Source organism: Mustela nigripes, chromosome 2, assembly GCF_022355385.1.
Source record: "Mustela nigripes isolate SB6536 chromosome 2, MUSNIG.SB6536, whole genome shotgun sequence".
NCBI classification, from domain to species: Eukaryota; Metazoa; Chordata; class Mammalia; order Carnivora; family Mustelidae; genus Mustela; species Mustela nigripes.
Genome location: NC_081558.1, coordinates 306548 through 332246, shown reverse-complemented (window position 1 = coordinate 332246; position 25699 = coordinate 306548). Strand labels below are relative to the sequence as shown.

The 25699-nt window shown below is 64.0% G+C and overlaps 1 protein-coding gene across 2 annotated transcripts; it reads right to left on the bottom strand.

The window, feature by feature from the left end:
* Window positions 1–2339: 2339 nt before the first annotated feature.
* On the bottom strand, window positions 2340–25653 carry PALM (paralemmin). 2 transcript variants are annotated; one of them, XM_059388429.1, is made up of 9 exons: window positions 25586–25653; window positions 14924–14975; window positions 14473–14553; window positions 14193–14323; window positions 12542–12665; window positions 11548–11569; window positions 10342–10401; window positions 7808–7939; window positions 2340–4321 (listed from the first exon to the last, which is right to left on the bottom strand). In XM_059388429.1, exons 1-9 carry the CDS (start codon window positions 25588–25590, stop codon window positions 3792–3794), a joined length of 1137 nt encoding a protein of 378 aa, XP_059244412.1. In that variant the 5' UTR covers window positions 25591–25653; the 3' UTR covers window positions 2340–3791. The 2 variants fall into 2 exon arrangements, with proteins under 2 accessions (XP_059244412.1, XP_059244413.1); XM_059388430.1 differs by lacking the exon at window positions 7808–7939 and having other exon boundaries at window positions 25586–25651.
* Between the last annotated feature and the right edge of the window lie 46 nt (window positions 25654–25699).

Genomic DNA, 25699 nt, shown 5'->3' with positions numbered 1-25699 from the left:
CAGGTCCTGAAGCCCGAGGCTCTGTTCCAGTCGGTCACCTCCCCTTCCAGGAAGCTCCCCAGCCCCACCCCGCCGCACACCGATACCAGACCCAAGTGGGGTTTATGGCCCCTAGAGCCACGCACCTGCCTCCCGCTCTGGAGCAAACTCCCTTTGGAGGCGCGGAGGCTCCCACAGGGCAAGGTCTCACGGCAAAGTGGTGGGCAGGCACTGGGGCCTGGGCAGAGCCTCCAACACCTGGAGACCCCGGGACTCTAAACAGAGTGTCTGCCTCACCCACCACCCCTGTGTCCGGACCTGGACCTCATGGGGGTGTCGCCCATCAGGCAAGGTCTCTGCCCCCAAGTTTCTGGTTGGTGCTGATGGCTGTTCCCACAGGATTCTCAGGACCAGGGCGGGTGCAATCAGATCCCTTCATTGGAGGCTCGGGGCTCAAGGTCCTTGGGTTTGGGGGCCGGAAGCCCAGGGCAGACGCTGAGGCCCCAGCAAGGTTCTGGGACTGAGTCTCTGCTCCCCGGTGGGGGTGAGACAGGAGGGACAGAGACCCCTCACGACTTCACAGGCACCAGGGGTGCAGAGCAAGGGAAGCCCCCAGCCCGTGAGAGCATAACTGGAGGGGTGGGGGGGGGTGGGGGATGGGTCCCTGAGGGCCCTACAGGGTACCAGCTGGCAATGCCCCCCTATGCCGGAAACAAACCCCGCCCCCCACGGGACCCCCCGCCCCAGCCCCCACGGGACCCCCGCCCCGTCCCTGCGCGGCGGGATCCCTGCCCCGCCCCCGCCCCACGCAGGACCCCCGCCCCGGCCTGCCACATCCCGGGCCTCACCTGCGGGCTCCTGGCCCCCAGCAGCCCCTGAGCCTGGCTCCGACCTGCCGACAGGCGCAGAGACGCCGGGTGCCGCCCCGCCCACAGGTTGCCAGGGGACAGGGCCCTGCCAGGGGAAAGCAGGTGCACCCCTCCTCCCGGGCTCCACCTGGGCTCGGGAAACAAAGTCCAGAGGAGGAAGGAGAAAGACGATACCCAGGCAGGGCGGAGGGCAGGCAGCATGCCCATGGCCCGCCGTCCCTCAGCCCCCAGGGCCTCCAGCCCCACGGAGCCAGAGCTCACAGAGGCCTCTTTCTTGCCGCTGCCAGGCTCTCCAGGACCCCAGAGAGGGGGTGTCCCTGCCCAGAGTCCCACAGTGGGGCCCGCCCAGACCCCTGCCCCCCTGCCGCCTGGCTCAGCCCATCCTGTGGGGCTACTACCCCGGAGATCCCTTTCGGGTGCAGGCCCGGCCTGCTGGTCGGGGTGGGGGGCTGGTCGGGGTGGGCGGCACCTCTGCCGAGCCTGGATTCAAACCCCACTAAGCCTCCCGGAGCCTGTCCCCTCCTCTGAGATGGGGACATTACAGGGCTGGGAAGGTCCCCCCGGCCACCTCGACATAAAAGACCAAAGGAGGACATCGAAAGTGCCAGAAAACACGCGCAGGGTGTGCAAAGCCCAGGACCCCTGATGGACGGGGCACCAAGGCTTGGCGTGGGCAGGGGTCCTGCCTGATTCTCCGTCAAGGACTGCAGAAGCCCAGTCTCTCTGGGGAGTAGACCCAGCGGCCCGGCGGTCAGTCCACAGTGAGGACAGGAGAGGGACACACACTGTGAACGGGACCTTCATCCCCTGCTCTCGGGCTCTGTCCTGACTGCCCCGTGGCTGGCTCTGGGGACCCTTGGACCCTCCGTCTCCTCTTTCATCAAATGGGAGGACTGGGATTTGAACTGGAGCCCCTCATCCTATCCACTCCCCCAGCTTGCTTATACAGGGAAAGTGCGGCCCCAAAGGGCAGAGACTGGGTCACCCCGCTTACTGGGACAGTGGCGGAGACGAGGACACCATCCTGCCCCCGGAGAGGCAAACTGAGGCACAGAGAGGGCGGAGAACGTCCGAGCTCAGCTGGGGAGACAGAATCGGGACGGCAGCCACTGTAGACCGCCCCCCCCCGTGCCCCCCACCCGGTTTCCCAGGGACTGGTTCCTCTGCAGAGCTGGGGGAAAGCTGGGAATCCAGCAAGGGGCAGCCGTGGGCGGGGCGGGTTGGGGAAGTTACAGAGCCGGTGCTGTCCCCGCCGGGTCCCCTTACCTCCAGGCCTCCCCCGCCCAGGTGCTGCTCAGACGGGCAGCCGGGACAGGCGGGCACCCACTGACACCCCCCACCCCCGCCCCCGGCACTAGGCTGAGCCCGAGGGGGCCCGGAGACTGCGGATGGAGGGAAAAGCCAGCTCCCGGGGGGGGCCCCTTTCCTGGCCGCCCCCTGGCCTGGCCACACCCTCCCACCCAGGTGAAAGCCAAGGACTGCGGGGCCGGGGGCTGTTCACACGGTTTATTTGCTTCTCTGGGAAAGTCAGGAACATCAGGGCCTTGTCGCACATCAAAGCAGAGGGGCGCTCCCGCGGACGCTCACAGCTCAAGGACTCAAGGAGGAGGGGGTCCCACGGCCACTGCCCAGGGTCACCTCAGAGACGCCCCCCCCCCCCGCCACCGAGGGGCAGAGCTGAGTCGGGATCCAGGCTGCAGCCCGAGGTGGGCCCTGCACCTGCCCTTGGCACCAGGCCGGAGGCCCCGGGGGCGGGCCGAGATGGGGCCTCACGGGCCACAGCCCACAGGTGTGGGTCTGTGAGCGTGCGCACAGATGTGCCTCTGGGGGCGAGTGTGGCTGCATCCGGGGGGAACCCCTCACCCCTCCTGGCCAGAGGGGGACAGGCTCACGTCGGGCGGGGCAGCGCAGGGGACTCTGCTGAGGAAGCCCCCTGCCCCGGGCTGCGTGCGCCCGCCGCTGCCCGAAATGTGCCAAGCCCAGTGGAGCTGGCAGTGGCCTGATCTCTGGGGTACGGCTGGAGGGACCCAGCGCCCTGGTCCAAGCAGGTCCTGGGCCGCCCCCCAGGGTCCCCAAATTAGCACCAGGAGGAAGGAGGGCCCAATGGGAGTCAGAGCTAGGACAGGAAGTGGCTCATAGGGGCCTGCCTTATGCAAGGGGCGGCTCGAAGGGCCCGGCCTGCAGGACACAGTGCAGGGGTCACGGACCCCTCCTGCGTGGGGGGGATTTTGGGGGGGGCTCTCCCTTCCCAGGCTCCATCACCCACTGGCCATGCCCCAAGAGGGCATGGGGGGAGGAGCGCGTCAGGCTGGGGATGCCTAGAGGGGCCTTGCTCCTCTCCACGACCTTGAACCTGACCTCTGACCAAGACTCCCCAGAGAGGCACGGCCTTACCCCAACTGTCCAAGCTATGGACACCAGAGCTTTGGCCAGGAAGCCCCACTCCCAGGGGCTAAGCGGGGACAGAGCGCGCTCCCAGGAGCCCTCGGCTCTCCGGGTCCCTCTCTGGCAGGATGTCCCCTCAGGGACCTCATTGGAGGTGGCAGGAAGGCACAGGCAGGAGGCCCAGAGGGCGGCTGGCTGGCCCGGGGCTGCGTCGAGGCCCCCGGTCACCCCGGCCAGGACCGCTGGGGCTGGGGGCTGTTTTGTGGAGCTGCCGTGACGTGGGGGGGGGGGCCCTTCATTTCGGGGAAAGCGGGTCTGTCCATGTCTCTCTCCTACCAGACGTAGGTGCATGGCTCAGTGGTTTGGGGGTGTCGGGTGGTGATGGGGTGGGGGACCCCTGTCCCTCTCTCTCCAACAGAAGAAACCTCGGAAGGAACATGTGACAACCGCACATCCTGGGGCCCGTGACTGCAGGTGGCGGGGGCAGACGCCGGGGCCGGGCTGGTGGGGGGCTGTGGTGTGGAGGGCGGGGCTGGGGGGCCGGGGGGGCCGGGGGGCTCACATGACGGAGCAGCATTTACAGCGCTGCTTCTTCGCGTCGAGGTCCTGGGGGTCGCTGGCGGGGGCCTCGGGCCCCACCTGGTTCTCTTCCCTGGAGCCCGCGGCGGTGGGGGGCTCCGCGGCGCTGCCGTTGGGCGGGGCGGGCTCCTTGGGCTCCGCCGCGTCCTCAATGACCACCAGCTCCGCCGTGATGGTGTCCTGAAGACCCAGCACCTTCTGGCTCTCGGCCTCGTCCTCCACGTTCTGGTAACCCGTGAAGATCAAGGTGACCGGGGGCTCCTGGCCGGGCTGGACGCCTGGCGGGCCGGACGTGGCCTCTCCCGGCTGCGCCTGCACTCCGGGGATCTCCCGCCTGGACGGTGTGGTCTGCACGGGCTCCTTGGACGCCCCCCGGGTCTCCGCCGTCCCAGCTGTGGACCCGGCCTCGCTCAGCGCGACCTCGTCTGCCTTGTGAAGGAGGTCGTCTACCTCGGAGGAGCTCAACGGGCAGACCCCGTTCTCCGCGGTCCCGTCCACGGCGTGGACCACTGGCGGGGGCGGGGAGAGAGAGAGAGAGAGTGAGCGGGCTTTCGAGGCGGAGGCCTGGCAAGGCTGCGGGCCGCCCTCCAGGCTGGGAGGAATGAGAAACTGAGTCACACCTTTAGAACCAGCTGCCTCCCCAAGCTCCAGAGAGGGCAGTGTCCAGGCCCGGGCGCCGGTCAGAGACCGGGGGACTGGAATCTGGATTGCGGACTGTGCGCCCGCCTCTTGCGGCCTTTCCACATTGCCTGCAACTGGGTCCCGCACGGCCCCCCAGCAAACCCAGTCTGCTTCTCCCACTGCGAAAATGGTCCGGCTCGGGAAAAGGCTGCATCCAGCCTACGGTCCCACAGCTGGCCGGGCCGAGCCGCTGCTCTGTCTCCGGAGCTAAGTGCATCTCCCTCCATGAGGGATTTCAGGGACTGTGACAGCTTCCGTCTTTGGGTCCCTGTGGTTTAGCTTGGTCACTCAGGGTCCTGTTCCCTAGGAAACACGCTGCAGGCCAGGTCTGCTTTACTCTGTCCCTGAAACCAGTGATGGCCTTCTCTATTTTACTTTTGTAAAAGATTTTATTTATTTATCTGACACAGAGAAAGAGAGATCACAAGTCGGCAGAGAGGCAGGCAGAGAGAGAGGGGGAAGCAGGCTCCCCGCCAAGCAGAGAGCCCAAGCGGGCCTCGATCCCAGGACTCTGGAATCATGACCTTCGCCCAAGACAGAGGCTTTAACCCACTGAGCCACCCAGGCGCCCTGGCCTTCTCTGTCACATGTAAGCACTTTATAATTCCCACGTTGATGGCCTGTCTCTTGAAACCAAGGGTCATGGAGAAGGGTACTTTTAAATTTGGGGAGGAAGGGGACTCTGGTCCAGGAACACAGGGCATGAGATAGAAACTTCCTAACGTTCCTTACGGCCACCTCTGCAACCTCGGGCACAATCACTTTCTGAAACGGTGCTCCCTGCGTCTGAAAGGAAGCCACGGTGTCCCCTAGGCAGCTCCAGGGAATCTGGCTCAGTATCTTTTCCAAACCTCTCCAACTGCCCCATGGGGTCTGATCTGCCGTGTCCTGAGGGCCGGTTTGAACGCCGGCAGGAGTACCGACCACACTCTGACACCAGCCCAGCAAACTCCGAGAAACACAGCCGCCCGCCTGTGGGAGGGAGGGACACACCGGCCCTCGGACTTGCCTCCTCCTGGACCAAGGGTCAGGGCGCCGGTTCCTGGCTGCTGGCCACGAGGAAAGTGTTTTCTGCTTTCAGTTTCCAAACCCCTGGGGAGGAGTGTCCATACCTCAAGGCTTTGCAGCAACTCTGGGCTGGAGGCCCACAGAATCAGGCTGAGTATTTCCCCCGGCCACTGCCCCCAAATAGGAACCCGAGCCCTCAGTTGCCATGGAAATGGCTCACCTTCCCATTGCTAAGCAACCAGACTCCAGTCTGGCAGATGTCCAGAGTCCCCCAGGGCTGGGCCAGGCTGCACTGAGTGGCCGAGTCCTCTGCCTCTAGCCCCATGAGCTCATTCTTGCACAGGAGATGAGGCAGCTGAGACTTGACCAGGGTCACACAGCTAGTGAGAGCTGGAACCGGGTACCACTCAGGTCTATGTCCCCAAACCTATGGCTGATACTAGGCCCCCTTCAAAACATCCTGGATGCTGCAGAGACCCACCAGCCTCTAAGAACATGAGGCCTTGGGAACCAAAACCACGGTGAGCTATCATTCCACAGCCACCACGGTGCCCACGAGATCATGATAACTTAAACACAGTAACAAGTGTTACTGAGGATGTGGGAGAGGGGCCCGTCACACACAGCGGTGGGAAGGGGCGTGGGGCCACCGCTGCCGAAGACAACCCTACCCTGGCAGTTCCTCAAAAGGTTAAACACAGAATCCCACACGACCCAGAAATCCCATGCCTAGATATCACCCAAGAGAAATGAAAACATACGTCCACATAAAAACCTGTACAGCGTTCTAAAACCAAAAGGTGGAAATACCCCAGACATCCATCAGCTGATGACTGGATAAAATGTGACCCAGCCAAACAACAGAATGTTATTTCGTCCTAAAATATGAACGTGGACAGACGCTGACCCACGACGCTTGGGGAGGGACCCAGACACAGGAGGCCACAGGGGGTGTGAGTCCACGCGTGTGACCCGCCCAGACTGGGCGAATCCACAGGCAGGAAGGGGCCCGTGGACGCTCTGGTGGGGATAGGAGGTGATGGCGTTTCGGTTTGGGGAGGAAAAATGTTCCGGAATTAGTGAGAGTGCGTGACCTTGTGAATAAGCGAAAGCCACTGAACTGGACTCGGAGCTGCGCGGCCCGGGCGCTCCCACCCAGGACGCCGTTTTCGTGTAAAGACGGCGTTTGCGGACTTGCTAACGGACTCCGCAGCCGGGTGCTGGGATCTCACACTTGGCTTAGGTGATCACCTCCCCGAGCGCCACTGCGGGCGGAAAGATGTTTGCCTTCATGTTCAATGTACCTTTTTAACGTCTTCTTAAAACATATTTTAACTAAAGTGGGCTCGTCTCCTTCTCTGCCATCAGAGTCAGTACTGCCCTCCCTAGGTTCGCTTGTAAACTACCCTTACAGGCCAGGCCAAAAATGACCAACGCTGAAATGCCGAACCACTTATAAAATCGCCGTCCAAATACTGATGGATAACACCGTTTAAATGAAAGTCTTACTTACCTAAAAACAGAGAGTGAATTTTGTATGTGTGAATTATCTATAGGCAGAGAGACAGAGACAGACAGACACGCTGGGGCTTTGGACTAAGGTCGCCCTGCTCCTCCCAGTCAGGTTTCCTTGTGGGTATCTCTCGTTCCCTGTCCCCCCCCAGCTGCCACAGGGAACCCCAAAACGAAACCGGATCTCAGCACCAAGTCCCCTGCTCACCCCTCCCTCCAGGGCTTCATCGGACCCCATCCCTCCACCCCACGTCAGCCCCACAGGCTCCCTCCAGTTCCTCTAGTCCAGCAAACTCATCCCACCACAGGGCCTTTGCACATGCTGTGGCCTCTGTGAGACACACCGTTTCTTTGCACACTGCTGCGCATTCAGGGAGCTTCTGTGCACTTCCTCTGAGGAGCCACCCCCTGGCCCCCTCCCTGTCCTGCTAGAACCTCCCAAGCCCCCTGTGCATCTCTGGGGGTTTTGTCACCTTCGTCAAAACAATACTTATTCAAATTATTTGTGAACCTCAGGCTGCAAGGCTCTCCCAGGACAGAGCTAATTTCCACTCTGCTTCGAGTCCCAGAGCCCAGCCCAGGACCTGGCGCTCAGCCAAGCTTGAGGACAGGTTCCTGGAGTGAACGAAAGACGGGGCTGCAGGTCCAGCCGGGAACAGCCTCTGCGCCAACAGCGGGCTACAGCCGTGGGACCCTGCCCTGAACCGTGTCTGTGCCAGATCGGGGTGGAGGTCACGCGCTGGCTCAGGCTGTGGGAAGGGGGCGGGGTGGGTTGGGGGGTGGGGGCTGCATACCTTTGGTCTCGTCTTCGTAGACCTTGATGCCCTGAGGGAACGGCTCCCGAGGGAGCAAGGTGGTGCTGGACAGCACCCGGGTCTCCCCAGTCACCTTGTCCTTCTCCACCGTGATCTCAACCGAGTACATGGCTGGCACGAGAGGCACGGGTTACCCGAGGCCACCCGCCCACGTGCCCCCCGCCGGCGGCAGGCAAGCCAGGGAAGGGGAGCTGGCAGCGCGGAGCCAAGCAGTGGGGACGCCCTCTCCGCGGCACCCCCACCTCCACACCCGCCACAGCTTTCCTGCGCCACGGGCGGCCGCCTGAGCTCCTCTGCTTGGCATTCGAGGCCCGTGCTCGCTGCCCCCCCCCCCCCCCCCCCGCGCCCCCCCCCCCCCCCCCCCCCCCCCCCCCCGTCGGGAAAGCCTCAGACTCTTGCCGTTTCCTCGGAGCCGCACAGTAAGTCGGAGGGAGGCAGGCCCTGACCCCAGGCACAGCCCAGGGTGAGCTGGGGTTAGCCCGCGCTCCCAGCTGGGTCTCGGCCCCACCCCGGACCCCCGGCTCAGCCTGTGTCTGCTTCGCACCTTCCTTCCGTCAGCGCGGGACCCGGTCCCCAGCACTTGCGCTACGAAGGGTGCACGAGACCCTGCGGGCGTCAGGACAGTCGGGACCGTGGCTCAGGAGCCACTGCACTCCGCAGAGATCATCACCGCCAAGCTTACGTGAGGAGACGGTCCCACAGCACACCCGCCCCCGGGCGCTGACCGCAGCCTCAGGACCTCGCCCTGGGCCCCAGGATCGCCCCTCTCCTCCACGCCTGCCCCTGGGGTCCCCTGGGAGCCTCGGAGTCCCACGTCCCAGCCTCGCTCCCAGGGGGCCCTGTAAGCTGCCCCTGCGGGGTCTTCGCAGCCTGGTCGAGGCAGTACCCTCCTCCTCCTCTTGCTCACCCCCCACGTCCTCTGCAGTCCTGTGGGTTCTGCCTTGGGAACACCTGGAACCCGCCCACATCTTGCGCCCCCAGGGCCCCCTGTCCAGGCCTCCTTACCCGGCCCCTCGGGAATCCGGGCCGGCCGCCCCCTCGCTTCCCGCTACACCCACGGCCTGTTCCCCCCGCTGCCGCCAGAGGGCGCCGCGCGCACCGAGTGGGGCCGGTCCCGGCTCTGCCTGAAGCCCTCCGGGGCTCCCGGTGCCTCGCGGTAGAGGCCCCAGTCCTCCCTCTCCCCCTCACTCCTTCCACGGCCTCCGCTTCCTCCTCCGACAAGGCAGGTAGGGGTCAGCCCAGGGCCTCTGCATGTGCTGTGCCCTCCCCCGACACACCTCTGCCCCCCACCCCCCACCCCCGACTCCCTCACTTCTTTTGGAGCCTCGCTCAAAGGTCACCTGCTAAGTTTGACCCCCGAGCCCTCTGACTGACCCGCACCCCCCCCAGCTCTGCGCGTTGCTGTGTTTGCTCCAGCAGCTCATGGTGGACAGCTTCCTGGAGTGAACAAAAGCCGGGGCAGGGCAGGGTCTTTATCAGGACGTTAGCTCCCTCAGGCTGGGGCCCTCACACCTTGCATACAGCAGGTGCTCAGTAAGTGCTTCTTGAATGACTGATCAAATGAATGTTATTTAATTCCACATCCCTACACAGCCTAATACCCTCACCTCCATACAGTTGGGTGGGTTGTGCACCACACAAGGCCGTTGGCTAAGGGTCAGCGCAGGGTTGGTCTAAATGGCCGAAGACACTCCCTTCTCTGGCAGATGCTACCCTCTGCCTCCTGCCTCCTGGGGCAAAGTGGCCTGACCCTGCACGAGACCCTGGGCCACCGCTGCCACCCTCTTCTTCCTGGGTGTCCTGGTGGCCCGGCCACCGCGTCCCCAAGAGGGTCTTCACCACCCTCAGGATTGGGCCTGCACAGCTCACACCAGTACCCCGGTACAGCAGTCAGGTTCTGCCCGCTGTGCTCACTGGTCCCTTCTCTGGGCTAGTGCCAGCAGACAGGGACTGGAGGGGCGCTTGTCTTGGGGCAGAGCCCGATCCCAACGGCAGCTCTGGCAGGCTTAGCACTACCCCGTCTCCCTCGGCTTCCCAGAAGCACAGAAAAGTCGGAGTCCCCGCCTGGTCCCCTCCAGGAACAGGATGCTCCCTCCCTATCCTGAGGCAGCCTGGGGACAGTGGAGGAGGGAAGATCCGCCGTGGGCGTGTGCGGGCGTGTGAGAGCTGCTGTGCGAGTGTGTGCGGGCGTGTGCAAGCGTGTGCGGGCGTGTGCAAGCGTGTGTGGGCAGGTGTGCGGCCCCTGCCAGGCCCCGGGAGTGAGCAGCAAGGTTGGGGGATGCCACGAGGGATGCTGGGTTAGAGCGCTGCCATGCGAGGGGCCCATCTTCTCAGGGAAGCTGGGCCAGCATGTGACCATGGAGCCAAAGCAGAGGGGGCCTGGGGCCAGCCACCACCCCCAGGACCACAGCTCCTGCTGAGGGCATGTCTGCGTCGGACCTCGCGCCCGTCTCTCCAGGCTCCCCAGGACCAGAGCTTAGCCCAGGACAGCAGCGGGTCCGGAGATGACCTACCTGCCTTCATCAGGGTGGAGCCTTCGACCGGCCTCACCGGCGTGTTGGAGACTCGCTTCTCTGCTCAGTAAGCAAAGGGTGGAGAGAGATGGGGTCGGAAGGGAGAAGACCCCCCAGACCCCCCCACGACCCCCCAGACCCCCGACACCTACACACCTGCAGACCCCCCCACGACCCCCCAGACCCCCGACACGTACACACCTGCAGACACCCCCACGACCCCCTAGACCCCCAGACACTGTCCCAGACGCCTGGGCCTCCCCTGATGCACACATGCACCCAGACCCCCCACCGCATGCGTACCCAGAACCCCAAACACAACCAGCCCCTGGTCCATTTCCATCTCTCAGCCCAGATGATTTTCATAAAATCCCTGAGAGGCCTCTGTGAATTTCTTTTTAATGATTAAACTTTAATTCCACAGTGAGACACTCCCCTGAATAATTAACACACAACAAATCAGGCCGAAGACACTCTGACCACCACACCCAACCCTGGCTGGCGGCTTTCCCTCCGTGCCTTAGATGGGAAAATAGATGAGTTTGAAATACATTTTAAAAATATAACTTAATACTTTCATTATGTTCCATAAGCTCTTACATTTAAATTAAATATATTTAAACGTCCTACAAATTTGCGAGATACCTGCAAATGCACATTATCTACCTGTAATAATTGCTGAGGAAGGGGAAAAACAGATCCCAGACTCCAAACTTTGGCTCTTTTTTTGGTCTGTTTCCTGCATAACCACCTTCCACATCTGTGCGGGGGGGGGGACCCTTCTGTTTTAATAGTGCCCCCTTCCCAGAACGGCTGAGACCTTGATTTCCTAACCCCGCAGAGCCCATTTTGCAGAGGTGAAAACCAAGGCCTGCCCACCTGTGCCGCTGCCCAGAGCGGCCGGACGTGAGGCAGAGGCGGGGCTGGGCGAGGGCACCTGCTGCAGGCGGGGGGGACACCCCGGGCCTCGGGCCTCTCGGGCTGAGCCCTCAGGTCCCTCACCTGCACCAGCTCCACCCAGGGTCACTGCCCTAAGGGAGGTGATGGCGTGGGACGGGCTTGGGGTCTGGGCTCGGGGGAAGCACCGGCACCCGGTCCCTGTTGCTGCTGGTTTTATCAGCGACAGAAGCCGTCAGGCCGCAGGTGCCGGCTTCATGCCCACCACCCCACTCGGGCCACAGGACGGAGGCCCCCCCGGAAGCCTACCTTTGGGCGTGCCCACCGGGTCCTGCAAGAAAGAAGGGAGAGAGGTCAGGGTGCCAGCGCTCCCTTCCCGCTGATGGAGGTCCCCACCCGTGCGCGGAGGGCTTGACTCTGCCCCTGGAGGCCCCATTGCGGGGGCCGTCTCCTGAAGGGGTTCCCCAGCCCTGCCCTAGCCTGACGGCCACCTCACATCCCTGCCCTGGGCAGAAGCCTCCCATGGCTCCCGAGTGCTCCCCGAACAAAGCCGAAACCCTTCTAGATGACCCCCAGGGCCCTGTGTCCATAGACCCCGGCCTATAAGCTCCCCCCCCCCCATCGCTGGCCAACCTCACTGTTCCTGGGACACATTCCCGCCCTGGGGCCTTTGTGTGTGGCATCCCCTGCACCGTGGCTTCTGCCTGGCCAGCTCTCCACTCAGCCCCCCGACCACAATCAAAGTCCCCCCAGTCATGTCTCTGTCCCTTGAGGTACTGTCTCTGGCTCCTTCCGGATGTGGGCATCTCAAGGACAGGGACCCCACAGTCTGCGCTCCATCAACCTCAGGGGAAGCCCCCTCTCATCTTGAGTCCATGCCTAGAGAACTCCTATTCAGTTTTCAAAACCCACCTTCTCCAGGAAGTCTGCCTAGAGCTCCCATGCGTCAGCTTCCTCCCCAGGAACTGCACGGTGCCCCTGGGCTTACCCATCCCGGGCCCACCATCCTCGCTGCATTTCTGGTCGCTGATACCACGTTCCCTCTGCTCAACGGACGTGAGTCAGGGAGGCTGGGCCCAGCCCGCATCTCCCCAGTGTGCCCCACACCAGGCCTTGGCAGACAGCGAGAGGGGGACCAGTGCTGCCAGGGGAACAGCTGGACAGGGCTCCGACACACAGCTGCGATGTCGGTCGTCACGATGCCCCAGGGGCCCCTGCCCCAGCTCTGGGGCTGGGGAGGGCTGGGGAGGGTCGGGGAGGGCCGGGGAGGGCCGGGGCCCCGGGAACATCACCGCCCCCTCACCTGCTGAGACTCCAACACCACGTCTGCCTCCTGGTCCTTGGCTGGGCTCCGGGCGGCGGGCCTCTCCCCGGAGGCGGCAGCGGGCAGGCCTGCGCCCTCCAGCACCTCAATCTCCTTCTGCAGCCTGGGGGTGGGGCACGGGAGCCACGGTCCTCACTGGGCACTTGTGGGCACCCGCACTGCTCCGGGTTCCTGGCCGCGAGGTCTCCCCACAAGCCGTGAGGTGGTCTCACCCTCCCCCTTGCAACTGGGGAAACTGAGACGCAGCGCGGCGGCCGCACAGGCCGGCCAGCAGCAGGGCTAGTGTGACCCCAGGCCGGCCCGTCCACGGGCACCTCACTGCCACAGTTCTCTTCTCTGTTGGTTTCCAACCCGCGCTCCTGCTTTCCGCTCAGAGGCGTGTATTTTTACGGGAAGCTTTATTTCTCCGGGGACACTGGAAAAACCATGTCACCTTCCAAGTACGAGACGACAACGGCGCATGTGACCCGGCGGGAACAGAACAAAGATCTCCAGTCCCCTGGCAGCCAGTGCCCACCGGAGGCTTGGGGCCACGGGCCTGTTGGGCCCTGGGGGTGAGTCTGAGGCCCCTACGGAAGGGAGCGACAGCGGCCACCATTAGGGTCGGCCTGCAGGGCTTCCTGGAGGAGATGTCCAGGCAGGGCACCAACCGGGCAAAATGCCAGTGGCGGGGCACCTGAGGAGTGGGCTTCCCTGGGAGGAAGAAAGCCAAGCCCCAAAGCCCTCCGTGTATGCCAGACACAGGGTAGGGCTCGCAGCAGGGCCCCTCTGGCATCAAGGCACCCGAGTTTAGGTGGGTGCCCCCACCCAGGGCTAGACCCAGCAGGGCGGATCGAGAAGCAGCCGCCCTGTCCAGCCCCCATGGGCAGAGATCTCCACCAGCTCTCTGTCCCGCTGGCCCACAGTCCTCTGCCCGGTCCGTCCTGGCTATGGGCGTGCAGGCCCGTCTGACCCCCTCACCCCTGCTCTGGCCCAGGAGGATGCAGGGAAACAGGCCTGGGGAGGAAAGTCCCAGCTGACCCCTGTCCCCTCTTCTTCCAAACCCGACCCCCCAGGATCCCCAGGTCTTCCCGGCGGGTGTGCCTCGTACCCAGCCAGGCGGTGAGCCAGCGTGCCGCGGGGCCCGGGCCTCTCGCGCCTTCCTTGGCCGCCACATCCCTCCACCCGACCCTGCTGCCCTTGGGCTGAGCCTGGGCCTCTGCCTGCCTGGAAACTCCAGTCCTTCTGTCCAGCTCTGGGGCCGGCGGGCGGTGGGGGGTGGGGGCCGGCCCCTCTCCCCCGGCCTGCTGCAGGCCCGGCTGCCCGGCTGTGGGGCATCAGGACCAAGCGGGGGGAGACTCACCCGATGGGCTGGCGCCAGGAAGGCCCCAGGGAGAAGGCGGCGGCCACTCCCGTCCTCCCCGGCTCCGGCACCCGCTCTGCTGCGTGGTTAGAAGAAGGGGTCCCACCAGGCAGCCCCCAGCCCCGTCTAGCCCAGCCTGGACGCCCGCAGCCCCGTCGAAGCGAACAGGGCCCTTCCCTGCTCCCACCTGCACAGGAGCCTCCCCGGGCCCAACCCCATCCCGGCCCGAGGGTGGGCCCCCCCCCCGCCCCCCCGCGCTCCGTAGCCACCGCACGTGCCGCGCCGCACCTGCCGATGGACTCCTCCAGGAGCCGCGCCCTCTGCTCGTCCTCCTGCATCTGCCTCCTCAGGCCCTCGTCGCCCTCCGAGACCGCGGACGGCGTCCCCTCCAGCAGCCAGCGCTCCCGCAGCGCCTTGGACTGGGGGCACGGGGCTGGAGGTCAGAATCGGGCTCAGGTGCGGCCCTGCCCGCCCTCGCCCGAGGCCCGGTGCCTGGTCCCCAGGGAACGGCCGCCCCCCGCCCCCGCAACCCCCACCAGGCCGGGTCCACGGGGTGGGGGGGGGGGACCTTCAGGTGCTGCAGCTGCCGACGGTCATCCTCCAGCTGCCGGCGCTTTGCCTCCGCCTCGGCCTGCCGCTTCCGCTTCTCCTGGCGACGGGGATGGGCACGGAGGTCAGGACGAGGCCAGGGGCGCGCCGACCCCCCCAAAGTACCGGAGGCTCTGCCCACGCGCACCCTGCTTTTCTGTGGAGTGGCCCGTTGGACCCTCCCCAGCCCCCTGTCCCCCGCTAACCCCCAGGTCCCCCCACCCCCAGCTCCAGCATAAGGGCAAGGTTCTAGAAATCTACCCCAGCCCGCACCCTGCCACGCACAGAGGCTCCCTCCCTTCCTCTTCCTTTCAAGGGGAGGCACTGGTTCCCCGGGGACCCTGCCACACCCTGGCTCGGAGTCCCCAAGGCCCCGGACTGGGTGAGGGCCGCCGACCCCCGTCCACATGGCTGGGGGGCAGGAAACTCACTGCAATGGCCTGGAGCCGCTCCTGCTGAGATGTGGTCTCCGCCGCCAGGACCCTGAGGGCGGGATGCAAGGTCACGGTGGGGACCACCCCTTCCTGCCCTCCACAGATCTGGTTCGGATCCCAACCCCAGCCCGCCGTCCAGCCGCGCCGTCCAGCCGCGCGGCCTGGCCTCGCAGGCTCCCTGCTGCGAAGTGGGGTCCCTCCCCCGCCTCAGAGGCAGCGTCCTTCTCTCCACCTGGCCTAACGACATCACGAAGTCCCCCCAACTCCCCCCACAGCCCCCTGGGGCTCCCTGGGAACAGGGCCCAAGGACGGGAGGGTGAGGCTCTACCCAGAGACCTGGGAAGGGTTTGGGGAGGCGAGAGGCTGAGCTGAGCCAAGAAAGAGGCGGCGGGACTCCCAGCGGTCAGGGGTTGATCAGGAAGAGGGAGACGACCGGGACAGCCCCCGCTTCACGCTCCCGCCCACCAAGCACCTCCAGCCCTGGGAGGGACACGCGCAGGACCCGGCCGCACCAGACCCACCGCCCTGCCCCTGGGACGTCCTCTCTCGAGAAGCTGCTTCCCTGGCGTCTGCCCGGAGCCCCAAGACACAGAAAGGGCTCCGAGCATCCCGAGAACAAGCAGGAAGAAGAGGCAAACCCGAATTCGGCCCCAGACTCCCTCTTCTGTCCACTGGATGCTTTCCGAAAGGCACGCGGTGTGGTTTTTGCCTTAAAGCCGTGTGGACCAGGAGCTTGATAATGTCAGAGGCAAGGAAGGGACAGGCCCTGTGGGGGCAGGCCGCAGGCCCAGGGCCAGGAGGGCGGGTGAATCCTTCCTGCCCTTCCCCTCCCCTTGGCTCCCCTGAACCCCACTACCCACGTGGCAGGCCAGGGAGGAGACTGCAAACCTGGCCGCTCCCTTCCACGGTCTCTCCCGGGGTCCCTGGGAATGGCACACAGTAGGCGCTCAGTGAAACCTGTGCAGCCCTGAGCGACTGCATACAAGGCACCTGATAGTAACCTCGGCCTCCAGGGCTGGGGGACCAGATGCGGCCTGAAGAGGAGGCGGGGTCCAGAAGTCTGTTCTCAGCCCAAATCCTGAATGACCCCAGGGCCACTCACGCAGGCCTCAACGGTCTCCCGGGGGCAGGGCCTTGTGCCCACAAGGAGGGGCTCTGAGCACTGGGAACCAGACCTCTCACGTCCCCCTACCCACTCCAAGCCCCGTATCTGCACAGGGACTGAAATTATAGACCCCCCCCCCCTTGGTTCTGCTACGCACACACACCCCCAGCCTTTGGCCCCGGATCGGGATTGGGAGCCATTCTGTGGCCTCCAAAGACCCCCCACCCCTTTTAGGCCTTGGTTCTCCTTCTGCACAAACAGCAGGAACAGACGCCCCAGCTCCTGTTCTATGCCCCCTCCCCCTGTGCTTCAGAAAGGAAACGGAGGCCCAAAGTCACACGTTGTGCTGGGCCCACTCTTGAGCCTCAGCCCTCCCCCAGCCCAGGTGGCTGCTCCCGGTGGACATCCATCATGAACTGCAGTGACCTTCCCCCCACTCCACTCAGGTTCGGTTTCCTGGCCTAGCTGAGACACACAAAATCATCTGGCTCTCACGCCCCAGACAGGTGACCCCACCCAGCTCTTCCCTTCCTGGCGGGTGGCACCTGCCCCCTTTGTGCTTCCCAGGGACCCCAGCACTGGTCACACCCTCTGTGGCTTCCGTCTCTCCTTCCTCAGGGAGGCTGGGTTCAGTTGGGTGGAGCTCAGGAAAGGCTTGATCCAGCAATCCAGCTTGGAGGCCCTTCCTAAAGGGCCAGGTCAGCTACATTTCTGAGCCACACCGTCCTGTGTAACCCAGGCAAGGTGACACCTCCACTGTTCCCTATAGAGACCCACCCTTCACTTTTTGCAAACCTCACATTTTCCATCCCATGCCTCTACTGTAGCCTGCTACCTCCCTGGCCCCTGACAGCCCCTACCCACGTCCCAACCAGAACCAGATTCTCAAAACAAGATCAGAACGACTCATTCTCCTGCTCTTAAGTCTCCCTGGCTCCCATCACCCCTTGAAAGAAATGCTAGTGCAGCCCAGCCCTACCCACTTCTCTGTCCTCACCTCCTCTGTTCTCCTGCTTGCTTACGCTGCTCCAGCCTCCAGGACCTTCTGGCCACACCTGAACTGCACCAATCTCAGTCCTTACTTAGAATCATTCCATTACTGTTCCTCCTGCCTGATACGCTCTTTCCTTGGCTGGCAAGTGAAGCCCAGAGAGGGCAAGTCAGTTGCCCACAGTCACGCAGCTGGGAAGGGGCAGAGCTGGAACTAGAACCACAACAGCCCAGCTCTGGGCCACACCACATGTGGACCCTTTCCCAGCTGTCACGGGGCCTCTGGGGACCCAGTGGGGACAGAGGCAGAGCTGGGGGAGGAGCACGGAGCGGCCGAGACCCCAGTGCACACAGGGCCCTGAAGGGCAGAGGCCCAGCGGCCCAGCAGGCAGGTGGTCACTGAGGCAGGACACGGACACAGGGACAGCTCTGGCCAGCCTGCCGGGCTGCAGACAACAAGGCCGGCAGTGTCCTCGCCTGGGTGGTGTGTCCCTGCCGGCTGAGCCAGGTCAGGGGAAGGTCAGGCGGGCAGTGAGAAGCGAGCACCGGCCCAGGAAGAGAATTCCATCCCTCCCGGAAACGACCCTGGCCCAGCCTGGAGGGCACAGGCAGTGAGCCCCACTCCCCAGGCCTGAGGGCGCCAAAGTGGCCCCGCCCCAGGCGCCACCCCCCCTGGTGGGGCCCACGGGAGGCGGTCGCCCTGGTAACTGCGCCGTCCCCATGGCAACGCGGAGGCCGGCACGCAGGGGGGTTGGGCCGGCGCAGAGCAAGCATCTCCCGCCCCCAGCCAGGCGCTGGGGGCTAAGGGTTTCCTGCCCTGGGCCTCAGGGGCTGCCGGCGAGGGTAGGATGCAGAGAGGAACTGGGGCCTACCCGCCCCCCACGCCTAGGGCTGCTTCCCGCCCTAGTGTCAGGGGACAGGACTCTCCCCAGGGCAGTTCTGGACCTGCCCCCGGGGCCAAGTAGCTCAGGTCAAGCCAAGAAAATGCTCAAAGTAAAACAGAGTACAACCACAGAACCCTAATTAAACATCAGCAAAGTAAGAGCATGCGGCCCCGCACTCGCCGCCTTCCACGGACAGTCCCAGCCCGGTCTCCAGGAGGGGAGCTGGACGGCAGAAGGGGGTGCGTGTGTCAAGGACCCCTGCGGAGCCCATCAGGAGGGGTGTGCGGGGCAGGTGGGACCATCGTCCCTGTCCTGTCAATGCAGGACCTGAAGCTGCTCCATGGGGAAGCGGGGACCCGGGTCCAGCCAGATTCGTGTGTGTGCGCAGTGTACACGCGGCCCTCAGAGCCCCTGCCAGGCGCCCAAGGGTGGGGGGACACCCCCATTAGTGGGTGGCTGAGACGCTCGCCGGGGCTCAGGAAGAGCATCAGAGCCCAGATCACAAGACACGCTGGGCAGAGACACTGAGGTGTGGCAGCTGTCCTCACGGGCTGTGTGACCCAGGGCAAACCAGCCTGTCTCTGAGCCTCCACAGGCTCCGCTGGGCAAGAGGCCACCTCGCGGCTGCTGAAGGAGGGACACGCCCTCCAGGAGGCCCACCCTCCGCACACACACTCCTGTCCTTGCCTGATTATTTTTACAGAGCTTGGAGCAAATTCCGGGCTCGAGCCCCAGTGTGGGCGGCTCAGGACTGGGGAGGCTGTGGGCTGAGCGCGTCTGAGATAATCCTGGCTTCAGGAGATGAGTTAATGAGGCCCAAACCCAACGGCCCTGCAGAGGCCTCAGCCTTGGGACCCATGTAGTTTTTAAAGGCACCAGAGAGGTCACCAACCCGCCCAAGGTCACCCAGGAGGCAGGATGAGGTGGGTCTGAGGCGGGTCGCGGGTGCTGGTGCCAGAGCCCACGCCAGGCAGCCCCAGCAGCAGCATGAGGGGTCCGGGCCGCACTGGCACTGAGCCCAACCCCAGCAACATGCCTGGGCTAACTCAAAGGAAACAGCTGACTGTGCCCTTGGCCATGGGGCAGGGAAGGGGAGCAGAGCCTCACCGAGGTGGGGGGGAAGGGAGGGAGCCCCGTGGCCCTTGCTCCACTGGGGTGGCTGGAATGGGGGGGCCTGAAGGTCACAGCTGGCTCCCAGCTCCCTGTGGGGGCCTTCATGTGCCCTTAGCCCCAGAACCTTCCTTCCTCCAAACCATCCTGCATAAACCTCACCTCTCGTCCGTTTGCCCCTCTTCCTCTACCGGCCCCTGCCTTCCGCGGCCCTTCCTCCACTCCAAGCTCAGGTCAAGGGCCACTGCCTCCTCCAGGAAGCCTTCCGGATGATCTCCCCCCCCCCCCCCTCACTGGGGAGGAATTCTCTTCCTCCGAGACCCTGAGCGCTCGGCACAGGTGACGGCCGCCGTCGCTGGCTCAGGAGGCATGCACAGGCTTTCCAGAACGCTCAATGCTCTCCACCATCCTCTCCATGGTGGAGACTGAGATCAGAGCAGGCCACAGACCCAGAAGAGCAAACCTGTTGCCTATTAACCAGGAGGGCGGGTGGACCCTGCCCTGGGCCCTCACGAGGGAAGGGCAGCGGGGCACGAATGGGAATGAGGGATCCAGCGGCTTTCTCCAGCTTCAAGTAAGCTGGGCCTCCATCAGCTGCAGAGACCAGCCCCAGAGCGCCAAGGTCCCCACCGGCCCCTCTCCCCTCCAACATTCCAGGCATGCTCCCACCGCAGGACCTTTGCACTGGCTGTGTCCTCTGCCTGGTATGCTCTCTCCCGGGCCTCACTCACCCCCTCAGGACTTCCCTCAGAGTCTCCTCCTCACGGAGGCCTCCTCTGTGCCACCAGTCCCTTCCTGGGCTCACCACCAACCAACACCCTACAGCCATTTCACTTATTTTGTCTCTTATTTCGCTACAAGGACAGTGTCTCCTTCTGTCCCCACCATGTCCCCAGCACCCAGGGCACAGCAGGATGCTGTGAATGCGTGAACAATACACATTCAGTAAATGGTCACTGGACCGGGGAGTCAGCTAGGGTCCCCACCCAAGAACTCCCTCCCCGTCACGTTCCCGACCCCACGCCTGTGGACCACCTGTCCTGTGATCACTTCCTTTTTTTTGAAGAAACCTACTGTGACCTCTTACATTCATCGAAAACAGGACATGGCCCCCACATCCAGCAGAGGACAAGGGACAAGTCCCGACCACTTCAGAAGGGACTACACAATTAACGTATAAAACAGCCCCGATATCCACTGACAGATAAACAGATAAACACAGGTCCCCACACATGGGAGCGTCCCCGGCCACCAGCAGGAGCGAGGCCCCCACGCGCAGCCCCAGGGACGGACCCCAAGCCCATGGCGCTTAGGGAGGGAACCAGAAACAGAAGGGCACACAGGGTGTGAGTCCACGCGTGTGACGCGCCCAGACCAGCCTCCTCCACGGACGGGAAGGGGACTCGTGGGGGGGGGGGGCTGGGGAGGGGGTGACGGCTGACGGCATGGCTGATGGGGGGTGACGGCTGGGTGTGACAGAATGTTCTGGACCTAGACAGAACCGAGGGTTGTACGACTGTGTAAACACCCTGGATTATATACTGCCGGCAGGGGGACCGTGTGGTGTGTGCATCTCAGTTAAAGTGAGAACACACACGTGCATCCGTACAGCAGGAACGCGGACCCTCTCACGCTGGGCTGGGCTGCGGCTAAAGCTGGGGTCCAGCCCACCCCGTGGGGCGTTGTGAGATCACGCCAGCCCTGCCCTGAACTCCGCCTGGTTTGAGCGCAAACCAGCCGGGCAGGGCCTTCTTACTCTGCAACAGACGTCACCAGAAGTGCCCCCGCCAAGCCCCTGCCCCTCACTTGGCCTTCACAGCCCCATGGACCCTCTGCTCCCCCAGGCCGGGCTCCATCCCACCACTACCCTTCTGTTCACGCAGCAACTGCCACCCACTCTGATTCCTACCTCTCTTTCCCACCACCAGGCCCGGCCTGGGCTCCCCTCCGGATTCCCAGCCTGATCCAGACTGTCCCGTGATGGGCTCAGATGGTCCCTGAGTTCCTGCCTTGAGCCTCTGGGCAGAAGACAAACACCTCAGCCTGACGTCCCACTCTCCGGACACCGAGACCTACACTCCACCATCCCATGCCATGTGGGGTCCCTCTGTAGCCTGGCCAAAGGGTCCCTGTCCCTGTGTGTCCAGGGACTGCGCCATCTCTCCCTGACCTGGGGGCAGCTCTGATTTCAGGTCTCTGCTGCCCAGACACGGGGTCTACCCCCACAACCCCAGCACTTTTCTCCAAGCTGCCCCCATGGTAAGTGTCCACACTGAGCCCGACTTGCTCCTCAGACCCCAGAGGTCAGAGGTGAGGTCAGAACCTCACCCCTCCCCTCCCGAGGGCACCATCCATGGCTGCCCATGGCTCCCCTACTGGGCCCTCGGGCCTTTGCACAGGCCAGTCCCTCCGCCAGGCACGCCCTTCTGCCCACCGATGTACACCTTTCCTTATTCACTAGAGAGGGAGTCCGTATGTGCAAGCGGCAGGAGGGGCCGAGGGAGCGGGAGAGTCTCAGGCAGCCCCGCGCTGAGCTCCAGGCGGATCCCGGGCTCGCACCGCGACCCTGAGATCAGGACTGAAACCAAGGGTCCGATGTCTAACCGGCTGAGCCCCACAGGCGCCCCCAGGTACACCCTTAATACTTTTCGCAGAAACAGTCCGTGAAGGGAGGGACCAGGAAACCCTCCCAGACCACAGAGAAGGCCGTCCACGGGCTCCGCAGGGCCTGCTCCGCACATGGCTGGCGGCTCAGCGGGTGCCGCGGGACGACCCGACAGCTCTCCGCGCAGAAGCCAGAGAGAAATAGGGTCCCGGACTTGGAAAATGATACGAATTTTTTAAAAGAACATCAACTCATTCCCCAGCATGAGCATCTTGAAGACGGACCTCAGCACCGGGCTGGGGAAGAGCCCCTGCCGGGCACTCAGCGCCAGCCCGCGTCTCTCCGCACATCCTGCCCGGGAGGGGACGCGGCGCACTCATGTCCCCACGCACCAGCTTCACCAAGGAAAGTGAGTGACATGCTCAAAGGCTCATGGAGGGGTCAGGACTCCACCTGTCCATGCACCGCTCCCACTCAGCAGACACAGAAGGGGTCCCTGGGGGGCCACAGGTACAAGGCAGATGCTTTTAGGGGCGAAAGCCACCTTCCATGTGGCCGAAGAAACAAACCAGGGTGAAAAGCCAATGTCAGGATACCTAGGAACGCCCAGACTACAGCCCGGCGGGACACAGGAAGGTGCAAAGACCCCTCCACGCCCCCAACTCTGGCAGCTGGAAGAACCCAGAAGCACGTATGTCCCGTGTGGCTCCAGGAGTGTCACGGTCACCTCTCTGCACCCTCACTTCCCCTACCTTGTAGGGCTGCCGTGAAGATCCCGCAAGTTCACATAGACAAAGCACTCAGAACAGGGCCCAGTACACAGCAGGTGCTTACTAAATGTTAACCACCTTCTTGAGTTCTTGCCACCATCTCCACTGCCACCGGAATGTTCTCTGCCTTCAAATCCACTCGCTGTTCCCGCGCATTCCCCTTGTTTCAGAAGGAAATGCTACACTGTTACCAAGACTGAGAAGCAGAAGGGGCTCCCACAAGCAACGGAGTAAAAACATTACAAAACAGATACAACGAGAATAGAATCTTCTTATTAGGTTCAGGTTCAGGTACCAGGGGACGGTGCTGCCTTTTTAACCGGCTCCATCTCTCGTGAAATGACCGAGTGGGAGAGAGGCGCGAAGGACCCATTTGCACCCCGCCGAGACCACCTCCTGGAGGATGTCCAGGCCTGGGCAGGGAAGGGACGGGGTCCGGGAAGGGTTGTGCTCTCCGGCTCTGGCCCTGGGGTCTGAGACTTGCGGGGAGGAGGAGGGGCGTTTGAGGCTCTGAGCTAACTTAGCCTTCATTACCAGCCAGCCCCTGAGGCTCCTAGGGTAGCAGCCCCTCACCCCGGGGCCCACAGCAAATCCTTCCCAGAGCAGGATTTCCACCCGGCAGCGCCTGAGATGCTCTCAGGAGCGTCTGTCCTTCTGTCCCACCTCAGCAGCCTGCTCTCTGCCTCCCTGGAGTTACTCAAGAATTACTGTTAAGGGGCGCCTGGGTGGCTGGGTCGGCAAAGCATCCGACTCCGGATTTCCGCTCAGGCCACGATGCCGGGTCCTGGGATCGAGCCCTGAGCCGGGCTCCTGGCTCAGCGTGCCGTCTGCTCGTCCTTCTCCCTGGGTCCCCCTCCCAACCTGCATTCACAAGCTCGCTCTCTCAGATAAATAAACTCTTTGAAAAAAAAATTGTTGGGGCGCCTGGGTGGCTCAGTGGGTTGGGGCCTCTTCCTTCGGCTCGGTGTGGTCCCCGGGTGCTGGGATCAGGCCTGCGTCGGGCTCTCTGCTCAGCGGGGAGCCTGCTTCACCCCCCCTCTCTGCCTGCCTCACTGCCTGCTTGGGATCTCTGTCGAATAAATAAAATCTTAAAAATAAAAGAACTGTTAAATCCTCAAATTGTTAAATTAACAAAAACTAATTTAATCTTTAATTTAATGCTTATATTAACAAAATTTTGTGAAATTCTTAAGTTTATTTTTAAAACAAACTCGTCAGCATCACCATAAGCCACAACCACCTCTCGCAACTCTGATGGCAAAAACCCATGGGAAGGGAATGAGGGGTTCGGTCCCCGCAGCTGCTGCCTCCAGGCCGAAGCCCGATCTGTCCCCCGGAAAAGGAGTGCGGGCGCGAGTGAGGGGTAGGCGCTCCATCGGGCCGGCACCAGACGGAACCAGTCCCCACCCATCATCCGCCCAAGCACCCCAGACAGAGGCCTTCTCTCCCGGCTCCTCAGTCCCTGCCCAGGTCTGCACCCAGAAAATCCAGCGATCCATGCGGCGCAGAGCCTGTGGCATTATGTGCCAAGGGGCACAGGGGCAGGGCAGCAAGCACGCAGGGGTCTCAGCGTGTGCTGAGTGACTCTGGGCAGTGTCTGCCCCACTCTGGGCCTCGGCACCGCCACGGAGAGCAAAAGCGACGGCAGGAAAGGAAACGGCGGAGCCCGACGGCGGAGCCCGACGCAGAGTCCCAGGTGGAGTCCGACAAGACTACCCCTTCATTCTTTGGCTCTGCGTGGACATTTCCCTAGTTCTTCACCCCTTGTCCCCTCAGCAGCCCCCTCCCCACTCCCCCACTCCACTCAGGGTCTGCTGTCAGGAGGCCTGGAGGCTCCCTTGTGGGCCTGGGGAGCAGAGCAGATAAACAAGTCGGGGAACCTAGCGCAGACACATCCGGGCCCTGGCTCCCCTGAGCCCTGGCTGGGCTCCCAGGGCCGGGTGGGGGAGCAAACTGGGCTTTTGTCTGAGTTTTCAAAAGCAGAGGACATCGGGTGTCGCCTTCCTGGGTTGGGCGGGAGGCAGCAGCTCCCACCGGCCGAGGGTGTGGCGGGTGGCGGGTCACGGGCGAATCCCTGGAGAGGAGTCATTGGCTCACACCCAGTGAGAAGGGCAGGAGGAGACAGTCCGGTGGGCTGGCTGGACCTCCGTGTCCAGGCCTCTGGCCAGGGTGGGGACCTGGTCCACAGCAAGGTGCCTGCCAGGCCTCGGCACACAGTAGGGGGCCTCCAGGATCCCAGATCCCGCTTCCCATCCCCTGGCGTCGTAAACACACCCGGCAACCTTCCAGCGCCCACCTGTGGGAGTGGGGCCTGGGGGTCACCCTGATGCCAGGAAGAGAGTGGACTCTGCCTGGAATGCCCAGGCACCCTCATGGATGGAACCTGTGTGAGAGCTCTCTGCCCCCCAGCAGCTCTACCCTGAACCCCGCAAGGACCCAGGCCCACCCCACCTGCACCACAGGCCAGCCAGGCTCTTGGCTACACCATTTGGGGCCCCATCTCGGGAACACTTTCCTTGGGAAAAGACCAGACCCAGGCTCCCGGGCTGGAAAGCACCTGGACCTCCAGGGCCACACACATCGCGGACAAGGAAAGCTAGAACAGCCCCCTCTCTCTGGCAGTTCTCAGGACAGTGTCTAGCGGCTGGACCCAGGCAGGAGCAGAGGCCCCTGACAGCGCCGTGGCCCTGAGGGAGAGCCGCCAGCCAGAGCCCGGACTGGCCCGTCCAGGGTACAGGGAGCGCCAGCTCAGGCTTGGAGATGGGGGGCGGCGGTGAGCTCCAGGCCGGCGCGAGGCGGTGGGGAGGGGTCGGTCCATCACCCCGGGACTCCCGCTCTGGAGCCCACAGGTGGCCCAGGGTCCAGGCTAGCCCGGGGGCGCGGGCGGGGCGCGGGCGGACACCCGGCCTCCCTCTCCCCTGGGCAGCTCCCAGCCGCTGCGGCCCGAGTCCCCGTTAGCCCGTGGGCCGCCGGGGTCGGGGGTGGGGGAGGCCTCAGGACGGGCGCGGCCCAACCCGGGCGCTTCCCCAGCCGAGCTGGGGTCCCGGAGGCCCCTCGCCGCCTCCCTCCCCGCGCGGGGGCCGCGACGAGCCCTACGCGGGGCTGGAGTGGAGGAGGGCCTCGCCCCTCCCTCGCCCCCTCCTCCCCGCCCCGGCCCCCCAGCCCTCCGCCTCCGGCCCGAGCGCGCCTACTCACTCCATTTCCTCGCGGAGGTCCGGGTGGGTCGGCGATGCTGGGCGGGGGCGGGCGCGGGGCGGGCGCGGGGGCCGGGCGGCGGCGGGGTGCAGGGGGCTGGCGGACTAAGGCCTG

What these genes read in the sequence shown, in the direction of transcription:
- PALM (XM_059388429.1), bottom strand. An exon ending in TGGTGTTGGAGTCTCAGCAG is followed by an intron (nt 11,570 to 12,541) that starts GTGAGGGGGCGG and finishes TCTTTCTTGCAG; the next exon opens with GACCCGGTGGGCACGCCCAA. An exon ending in CCCGGTGGGCACGCCCAAAG is followed by an intron (nt 10,402 to 11,547) that starts GTAGGCTTCCGG and finishes CTTACTGAGCAG; the next exon opens with AGAAGCGAGTCTCCAACACG.